The sequence below is a fragment of the Phaethon aethereus genome (genome assembly GCF_964289735.1).
Source record: "Phaethon aethereus genome assembly, chromosome: 3".
Lineage (NCBI taxonomy): Eukaryota > Metazoa > Chordata > Aves > Phaethontiformes > Phaethontidae > Phaethon > Phaethon aethereus.
Genome location: NC_138576.1, coordinates 67,418,223 through 67,428,569, shown reverse-complemented (window position 1 = coordinate 67,428,569; position 10,347 = coordinate 67,418,223). Strand labels below are relative to the sequence as shown.

Below are 10,347 nucleotides of genomic sequence, written 5' to 3'. Positions count from 1 at the left end.
GAGCGCTGCCGGAGCGCCCAGCCCCACGCGTGTCCGCGGTCGTCGCGCTGCAGCGACACGGGCGGACGGGGCGCGACAGAGCCCGGCGATGCCTGAGTGCGGAGCCGGCAGTGGCCGCCGCCGGGGCCGTGGGCGGCGGGCGGCATCCTCCGCCGTGGCCGCGCCGGAGGCGGGTGAGCGGCGGCGGGGTGCGCTGCTCCCTGCCGCCCCGCCGCGGAGCCCCGCTTTCTTCCTGGAGGGGCGGGGGGACGCGGAGCTGGGGCTGCAAGCGACCCACGGACACACGTGTCGCCCAGCCGGGGTGCTTGGATGCCTTCCAAACCCGCCTGGCCCCTTCCCGCGCGTGTTTCCCTGCGCGCGTGTGCCCCTGTGCGTGTGCGCGCTTGGGTGTTGAGCGGTTCGGGTTTTAGTGTGTGTCCCCCCTCCCTTTTTTTTTTTTTGGTCTAACTCCCCCCCCCTCCCCCCGCGCTCTGGCTTGCTCCAGGTTTTACTTCTGGTTGCCTGTAAGGGTTTTGCTCCTCCCTTCTGAAATCCTATATTAGCCGCGGCCAAAGCCGGGTAAGAAACACAGCTCATTGTTGGCAAGTGCGGATGAGCCGCGCAGAGGGGTGAAACACGAATCCGGGGCTGCGGCGGCGGCGGCAGCGCTCACGGCACCCGCAGGCAACCGAGGAAGGAGCCGGGGAAGCCCCCTCTATGCTGGGTGACTTTTACTGACTGATTTCACCGCCACCTTCGAAGCAAAAGAAGAAAGGAGCCGGGAGGTGAGTGAGGCGGTTCTGGTAGCTGGTGCCGGGTGTCCCTTTTGTGTGCAACAGGAAAAATGGGACTGCTTAAACACGCGAGGAAAGGTGTTTCTCAGCTGCTTGGTTTTGCCTCCTTATCTGCGCGTTACTGTTATTTTTACAAAAAAAAAAAAAAGGACTTAATTCCAAAAGTTGCTGACGGCGGCTAGGTGGGACTTCCCAATTCTTTGCTCGTTCCCCGCAAGTTAGCGAGCGTGCCGTGGAAATCCGCCGCCTTCCCTGGCGAAGCCGGGGGGCTCGGGCGCCTCCCGAGCGCGCGGGGGGGAGGCGGCTGTTGCCGAATGCAACGCTCTCCGCTGGTGGGTATGCACAAGTTGGAGTGGGAAGGCGTGTTGCTCGCCGGATTAGCGGAGGGGACGGGGATTGTCGTACCGCAGGCTTCCCTTTTTATTTTTTCCCTTTGTACTCCTCCGTAGGAGATCGCTTCGTTTTGGTGTTTTTTGTTTCTTCCCTCCCTCGGTGGAAGAGAGGACGGCGGGACCAGCGGAGCCGTCTCTGCCGGGGGCGGGCAGATGCAGCCGGTCCGGGAGAGGGCGGCTGGATGTCCGAGGCTGTGGTTTTTGGTTTGGTTGTTTTGGTTTGGGTTTTTTTTCCCCTTAATGTATTCACCCGCTAACTTTCCAGGTGGGCAATGGCAGACCACATGATGGCCATGAACCACGGGCGATTCCCCGACGGATCCGGCGGGCTTCACCACCACCCTGCGCACCGGATGGGCATGGGGCAGTTTCCCACCCCCCATCACCACCACCAGCCGCCGCCGCAGCAGCAGCAGCAGCAGCACGCCTTCAGCGCCCTGATGGGCGACCATATACATTACGGAGCAGGGAATATGAACGCGAGCAGCGGGGTGAGGCACGCCATGGGGCCGGGGGGCGTGAGCGGAGGGCACCCGGCCGGCAGCATGCCGCCCCCCGCCCGCTTCAGCGGCTCCCAGTTCATGGCCCCCCCCGTCGCCAGCCCGGGAGGGCAGCTGAGCGCCAGCATGCAGCTCCAGAAGCTGAACAACCAGTACTTCAGCCACCACCCCTACCCCCACAGCCACTACATGCCGGACTTGCACCCCGGCAGCCACCAGCTGAACGGCAGCAGCCAGCAGCATTTCAGGGACTGCAACCCCAAGCACGGCGGCGGCGGCGGCAGCGGCCTGCCGCCCGCCGTCCCCCACGTCCCCGCGGCAATGCTGCCGCCCAATGTCATAGACACTGACTTCATCGACGAGGAGGTCCTCATGTCCTTAGTCATCGAAATGGGGCTGGATCGCATCAAGGAGCTGCCCGAGCTGTGGTTGGGACAGAACGAGTTTGACTTCATGACGGACTTCGTTTGCAAACAGCAGCCCAGCAGGGTGAGCTGCTGATTCATTTAAAACAAACAAAGGACTTTCTATCGGTGCGAATGAAAACATTCCCCTAGACACGGTGTCTCACTTTTCAGGGCTTGAAAAGGTGAGAATCTGGAAAGCAAGAGTCAACTATGCGCTTGTATAAATTCTTTTTTTTTTTTCCCCTCCCTCCCCCCCAAAACCGCTGCCACTTTTTTTGTAGCTTTGACATTCACGTCCCCTCCCCTAGTAATGATTTCTAGCGAACTCTTGCCTTTTTATGTTGGTTGCCCCCCCTCCCCTCCTCGGACTCTTAATTTCCTCGCAGTAACGTGCCCATACTTCCCACAGTGCTGAACGGTTAGATATTAATCTTGGCAAATTGCTTAATCTTGTGGATTTTGTAAACGATGATTTCCAATGACTTGAACTGCATTCAAAATCTGGGTGAGCAGGGAGAAAAATTTGCATCAGTTGGTTGCATGAACTTTGAAGGGCAGATACTACTGCACAAATGCTGCCATCTTGCTTAATTTTTAACTATGCATTGCAGTGCAGACTAATAATTTTTTTTTTTTAAATATGCTAAACTGGAAGCTTAACAGATGTGGGCCAAACCTTTCCAGATCAGGAAAAGTAATAGTTACTTAAAAAGTCTGCTACCCATTCCCCCTCCCCCATATGTACAGACAATAATATGGTGTGGATGGAATGTTGACTAGTGGCAAACATTTCACAGATTTTTTTTTTTTTTAATATTATTTTGTTTCTGTCTTTGGCATTTTGACACTGTGCTAATATAGTTTATTCAGTACATGAAAAGATACTACTGTGTTGAAAGCTTTTCAGGAAATTTTGACAGTATTTTTGTACAAAACATTTTTTTGAGAAAATATTGTTAATTTATTCTATTTTAATTTGCCAATGTCAATAAAAAGTTAAGAAATGCTTTAGTTTTTCTAGAAGTCATTTACCAGTATTTTTCTTCAAAACTCTTCCCCACTGTCTCCTGGTAAGTAGAACATCTATCTGTACGGCCATGTTGGTGTGCAAAAAGACATTCCAAAATAGAAAGTACACAACACCCATATATATGTCATGGTGAACTCGGTAGGTGAGCAGGATTTGAACATACTTACAGCATAAAGCCTCATACGTAACATTGTAATATGCCTGTCCGTGTGGTTTTATGAAAAATAAAGTTGCCGAGGCGCAACTTTTTTGTGACTTGCCAACATACTTGCTTTAAATGTAGTTGTCCAGAGTTATGATGCATAAAGTATTTATTATATTTATCTATTAAACTTGTAATTTTATAAATCTGCTTTCCTTTATATAGTAGACTTTGTTCTTTTGTATATTTATTATCTCACCTGGAAGAGCTATGTAAAAAGGCCACGCGCTTAACATGCAGGTATTTGTGACTTGGGGAAGGGAGGGTGGTGGGTGTCGTCCCGTCCCTCTCACCTCACAGGGCTAAGAGGGGAGACCGCTGCATCCATCCAGACCTGCATCGTGCCAGAACCAATGGCGTTTCATTTCCAGTCGCTTCAGAGAAGGGGCATATATCCCTAAAAAATTCCACCTGTGACCCCTCTCTCCCAGCAACTGCTACCAACTAAAGCCATAGAGACAAATCCATACAGGTCTACTTTAAATATTTGGGAGAAAGGTGCCCCTTGTTACAAGGCAATTGACAGCTTGCTCCTTGAGTGCCAACTTGTTGCAGCCTTCTGCCCCCACCCAGCCTTTGGCAAAGCTCCCGCACAAGTTATTACTTCAGCGAGGACTGCCGGATCAGGTCCCTAAATAATGCACGTAATCCCGTTTAGCCACGCTTCCCCAAGTTCGGTGCAGGAGCGATGCTGCTGTGCTTTCTTTTAGCCTAGTTTTTCAGCCTCATCTTCTGAATTTATTAGGAAGAAAAACAGCATGGTGGATGTAGTTAAATTTTAAACCTGGGCACGTAAACAGGGGAGGCTATCACCACACAATGGGAGCGTAAATAGCAGTGTTTTGAATCGAGCTGGGAAATTAAACTGATTACTATTGCTAAAATTGTCCCAGATGGTGAGAAAAGTGATACTTGGCCTTCTTTGCCTTAGAGACATGAAGCAGCTAATATGTTTTATGAATGTAAAAAAGAAAATAAATGCTTGTGTTAAAGTATTAGCAAAACTAGAAAGAAGGAAGCGTACACTTCTGGGAAACCCTGACGACAAAGTGCTCTCTGCAGGCGGTAACAGCCCGGTCTTAGACAACTCTCAGCACCCAAGAATTTAAAAAAAACATCTGGTTTCAGCCGGTGGTCGCTAATGTTTTGTGGCAGTAAATTAAATGGTAGTGAATCATAACTTATCAACTCGCCAATAACGTAGAAGAGTGTTGAGAAGAATACAGCTGTAGTTTTAAGAAACTTGCCACTATATAAATCCTTTTTTCATTCTAAGGCCTTTTGATCTGCACACGTTGCATTGCCCTCTTCTGGAGCTTGGGAGGGTGTTTTTTCTGATTCTCATCAACTTCTCATAAAACAGACTATCAAATTATGTGCATACCAAATTGCATAGCTGTTTAGAGCCTCCATGACCTCCTAAAACAAAAGGGAATACTCTTGCTTTAATGATAAGCACTTTTGCTTCATAAAGTTGGTTAAACAACAGATTCTTCACAGATGAGACATCACTACTTAAAGTCTGTCAACATTAAATCCTTCTATATAAGCTTTTCCAAGAATAGGCAGTTTCATGGGCACGCTAGTAGAGTCTTACTTGCATACGACTCCTTGTAAAACTCCTGAGAGCTGCTGCCTCTAAACAACAGCAGCTACCGAAAGCACTGGCTTTGGGCAAGGCGGCGTCAAGGATTTTTACAATTTCTTAAAAGTAGACCCCAGGGAAATTTGCAAAACAATCATATTGCCTACCTTGCCCCTTAATTTCTAATGAAGAGTCAGATCCCAGTGGATAGCACAACGAGATATTTTCTTATTCATAAAATCGTCCACCAAAGCAATATTGGAGGCCTGACCCCCATCTGCTGACGCGAACCCCTTGGCAACACTCCCACTCTGGCTCCCACGACTGGAGTAGCCTTCAAGTAGATCCTCTCTAGCCTCCACACTGTTTAGAAATACGCTAAAGTAATTTATTATTTGAACCCAGCGATTAGCGAAAAATGCAGAGTGACCCAGTTTTCCAGCTACCGCCAGACCCTCGCGAAGGACGTTGCCGTCCTGCGTCCCACCAAGTTTTCGGTACAGGAAACTTGACCTCTGTACTTTGGCTGTTTTTCAAGAACTTCCAACATGGTACATGAGATCTGCTCCTCTTTAAGCCACGGCCATAAATAGACGCGCAGCTTTATTTGGAAGGGAGATCAGCTCTAAGCCGCCCCGCCACGTAAGACACGCTCGGCGGAAAATTAGGTGCCGATTAACGCAATCCTCTGCTTTTTTCCCCGGGAGAAAAGAATTCGCGGGCGGGTGCAGGGCAGGGGGGCCGGCTGACCCCTCACCGACAGAGCTCCGACGCTGCACGCCGGGGCCGCCGGCGGTGCGGGCGGCCCGGCCCGGCCCGGCCCGGCTCGGCCCGGCGCGGCGCGGCGCGGCTGCGGCAGCCACCTGCGCGGGGAGGCCGGCGGCGCCACGGCGCCCCCGTGTGGGCGGCCGCCCTCCCTGCCGCCGCCCTCAGGCGGGCGCTGCCGGGCGCCGCGCAGCCGCCGCCGGGCGCAGGGGCGTGGGGACCTGCGGGAGCCCGGCAGCCTCCCCCCCGAGCCGGGGAGCTCTCGCCCCGCCGCGGCGGTGGGCTGTGCGGGGCGAGACGCCCGCACCGAGGGCGGGAGGGAGGGAGAGGAAGGGCACGGCCCACAGCGAGGGGAGCCGGCCGTGGGCCCTGGCGGCGCCCCTGCTCGTCACAGGCGCGGGGCCTCCCCAAATTTCTCGGTGTGGGTTTAGAGAAGAAGCAAACAAACCTTGTGAAAACGCGCCTGATGGTCTCAGGTTTTATTTAAAAAAAAAAAAAAATTAAATTAACGAGAATTATCCCCTGCTTATCTTGTCTTCCTAAGGGGGTTGGAAAATTCCAACATCTGGATTTGCAGAGTCCCTTTCATTTGCTTCTTTTTTTAGGTTTGGGTTTTTTTTTTTTTTCTCCTAGGAGATGTTTTCCACGCTCCAGATCTGCTAGAGAAGTTGGATACAAAGCCTCGTGGACCGCTGGCATTTGGCTGAAGGCTATGGCATGTGTCTGTGGAGCCACATCATAATTCTTCTTCAGGGCATGGACAGCTTCTGTGTCAATGTCTTGCTATAGGAGGCATCCTGTTCCTGTCCTGTTCCTCCTGCCCTCTGCCCCTGCTCCCGCCTGGCTGTGCAGCTCAGCAGGGCTTAACGTGAGCTGGTGCTCGCAGGACTGATACCCCTCGTGTTAGAAACCTCAGCAAAACCAGGGTGGGCACGGGTAGAGGGAAGAGAAATGAAGTCAGAAAAAGCGGTTCTAGTCCCTGATCCTACAGCTATCCTTTCTGAAGCCTTCATTTCCTCCAAAACACTCGCTGTGGTGCTACTGCTGACAGGAATAAGAAACGCTGGTGTAACGGATCTGGGCTACACACACCGACCTTAACCTGATCTATTTCTGTACCATCACTCACAGGGAGAGCAGTGTGAACAAGGACTAAGTAACATTGACAGGAGCTCTTTAAATGATAAGACAAAGTATTTTTTAAATAGTCAGGCAAATATATTTGTCAGATAACACTGCATGTGCAATAAAAATAAGACGAGGAATCAAAGGGTTTTGGAACCCAAGACAGCAGCATTTTCTCAGGATTTCATGCATTCTAAGTGCATCATTTTGTCAGTACAGAGGAGGTGTTTTACATAGTTTCTGAAAATATATTTATACATTTCAATATGGTGCCACTATTGTGCTCACGCATAAGATAATGCTGAGTCTCAGTAACTGCAACAGTAAGGAGATACATCAAATGACTGAACAGATGAGCCGCTGTTATGGTAGGTTCTCTGTTACTCTCTTTGCCTCATTTTAGAAAGAAATTTGCAACACCAGGTTTTTAACAGAGATGGATTAGGTATCGCAGTCTCTCTCCATCTGCTGTGCCCTCCCCCCTCTTAAAAAACTACAGAGGGGCAAATTGATCACAAGCTTGAAACAGATTTTGAAAGACACATACCTACCTTATTAAAAGTAAGCAAAAGATTTTGCAGTTTATCAGACTTCGAAAAATGCTGGCCACTTTTCTCACCTTTTTCTTTCACCATGCCATTTTCTTACCTCTCTCTATTGGCATGTTCATTTGGCAATATATTTCCTATTTTATCAGCAATAAAGTAAAATAAAAGAAACCTTCAGAATTGTCAAGTTCCTAAAACCGTGGCTGAAGTTACTCGTGTGAGTATACAGCATTTCTTAAGCTCAAAAGCTAAATATTTAGCAGACCTCATCCCAGTAAGATGCTGAAGGTGCTCCTACTTATGTGCGGTTTTGACCAAGAGCCTCCTAACGCTTGTACTGTGAGTTTTCTACTGCAGCCTGCTTCACTAACACTAGTGCGCTGCGCAGGAGAAGGTGAAGTTTCTGAAAGTATATAAAAAGTCTTATCTGCTGCTATTCAAACAGAAGAAACAGACAATTTCAGATTTCAGTCTTTCTCTCTCTGCTGGGAGAAGTATTTAAAGGCCTGCTACTTAAAATATTTTCTGTTTTCTTCCAGCTACATTATTTAGTTCAATAATTGATATTATCTCTGTATACAAACCTTGTACAGCTCTATGTCCTCCATCAACTTAGTACAAAGTGAAGTATGTATTTGAAGGCAGGAGTGGCTTCCTGGGATTTTCCAGTGATAGGAAATGGCACAAAGCCTCTGCACACATCTGCTGTTTACAGAAGCTAAATAGTTATATTTTCGGTTGCTTAATAGGATTATAAGGGTTATATAGTCATATTTTGGGTTGCTTCTGTGTTGCTTATCAGCAGGCTACACTAAGGCTAGCGTGAGATCCACCGGGGAGATGAAGGGCAAGGTATGAACACTGGTATGAAGATGAATATAAAGCCTTTCTAAGCAGTAGGCAAAAAATAATTAGTTATGGCCATCACTGAGAAGGTTTTAGGGGACAGGGCTGAAGAGCAGTCAGCCGTAACCCACCAGCTATAAACAGGTGCCTGTCTGTGAAGCGATGGGCACAGCTTGGTTTTCCTTATCATGTCTGATGGGGCACAATGCTGTACACCAGAGAAGTGGAAAATTCGAGAAAACGTGATGTGTTAACCTTCTTCACAGACCATTATTTACAACAAAAACCTGAATTTGCTCTGGTGGAGGCAAGTGAGCAAAGCTGCTGTTGGGTGGAGCCGATGAAGCCTGCAGACGTGTGCGCTGGCTGCTCTCCTCTCGAGGACAGACACAGGATCCTTGCTCCTGGAAGGCGAGCGGGGAGCAGTCCCATCCCCAGTCAGCCACCACGCTGGAAACTGTTGTAGCCAAAACACGGGCTCGAAGCCTGTGCTCAGCCCTCTTTCCAAAAACCACCTTCTCTCTTTTTAAGTCCCCTGTAATCCAGTACCTCAGCCTCGTCCGGCGGGTTTCTTTTTTGGTGGCCGGGAAGCACCACAGGCCCCGTGCCTGCTCTTGCCCTTACTTCGGTTTAACCAGGGCGAAAATAAGCCGTTGAAAGCCTTTGGGGCGGTCGCGTGTTTGCTTTGGGGTGCGTGGCCAGCCGGTGCGGCGGGTTATTGCTGCCGTGCCGGAGGGCGGTGGGGGCGGGCGACAGCCGGCCCGTCACAAGTCACCCTGTGTGTGACTGTGCCCTGTAAGGACAGGAGCAACCTCCGACGGGCGTCTCGCCCCGTCCCCGGCTTCGCCGGTGGGGACCTGCGGCAGGGCAGCCCACCGTCCCGCCGCGTGGCTGCTGTTTCCCGTTCCTAGCACTCGCCTTTTGAGACGGGGCCCTCTTGCCCGACCCTTTAATCAAGCGCTTTACCGGAAAGGCGCCGGGGCACGGACAGTCACGCAGATTTTTCAGAGCAGCTGTGTAAATTGTTGATACTTACTTGGAGGGGTGTAGTTTCAATTCACGGTTTATATATTGAAACAGAGCAGGCGTCATTTAACGTGACAGATAAAAACCACCAAATCTGCAGAAAGGCTGCAGTACGAGGAGCTTGTCCACTAGGTGTAGCTGAAGCCCTGCCTTTGTATTGATTAAATTCCTTAAAAGAGCAGCCTTTTAATTTGAACTATCGTATACGTTTTAACCAGATGAAAGGTAGTCAGAGTGAATAGTGATGGATGCTTATGGAGTAGAGCCTTCACCTAATGCAAGAATTACATCTCGGCAATTCCACAATGCCATCAGAAAAATAGGTTAATACGCGCAGGGTTCCTCTAGTCCAGACCTTCTAGTTCAGGAGTCGTTCTGACATAGTTCGTTTCACATGTAAATACCATCAGCAGTAAAGTCCTCTCCAGAGAAAACTGTCAGAGGACTTGGGTTTGCTTCTGTGTTTTTCCCCGAGGCTCTATTACCATGGGCTGTGTTTAAAAGAGGAAGTTGGCTCCACAGAAAGCAGTGAAGCAGGGCACTTCTAAATTCCAATGCTGAACTCTCAGTTAGTATTTTGGCCTAAGGAAGAAAGGGAGAACATTTTGCCTCCTTGCCTCTCCTTCAGATCTCTCTAGCTCTTTCTGTACATAACAGCTTTGCCCTGAATGGTATCCTCATAACTTCGATCGAAGATAAGGCAAAACAAGAAAAGACGTGGTGCGTAAGCCAAGTTGAGGAGGTCCATTCTCCTTTTTGTTGTTTTTTTTTTACGATTAATGTTCAAAAGGCAGAGATCTTGATTTATGAATTGTGAAGATTAACAGGAATTAAGATTATTTTTCACCTATTATTTTACCAGATAAGGTTCATCACCAAAATCTAGATCAGTGATACTCTGGGTCTAGTTCTGACCTGGGTAACTGCTTGGCCAGTGGTGTCCAAGTCAAAAATCAAGGCTTGACTGATGGCTTACCCGGTATAGCCATACCCTTGGGGCCCTTTTGGAGTGCAGACAATACTTTATGCCAAAACTGCATTGCATATTCTAAGTCTAAGACAGTTATTTCAGTTTCCCCTAAGTCACCCCACCAGTGTCAGTGGGCCTAACAGTGCTCTGAACACGTTATTTATTTTAGGAGGGCTAT

At 49.4% G+C, this 10,347-nt stretch overlaps 1 protein-coding gene across 1 annotated transcript; it reads left to right on the top strand.

Moving 5' to 3' along the window:
* Positions 1 to 269: 269 nt before the first annotated feature.
* On the top strand, positions 270 to 3,456 carry CITED2 (Cbp/p300 interacting transactivator with Glu/Asp rich carboxy-terminal domain 2). The gene has a single exon (XM_081997353.1). It carries the CDS (start codon positions 1,438 to 1,440, stop codon positions 2,164 to 2,166), a length of 729 nt encoding a protein of 242 aa, XP_081853479.1. The 5' UTR covers positions 270 to 1,437; the 3' UTR covers positions 2,167 to 3,456.
* Positions 3,457 to 10,347: the final 6,891 nt, after the last annotated feature.

Bases quoted from the DNA above. Each gene is read 5' to 3' on its own strand.
- CITED2 (XM_081997353.1), top strand. From the start codon at position 1,438: ATGGCAGACCACATGATGGCCATGAACCACGGGCGATTCCCCGACGGA.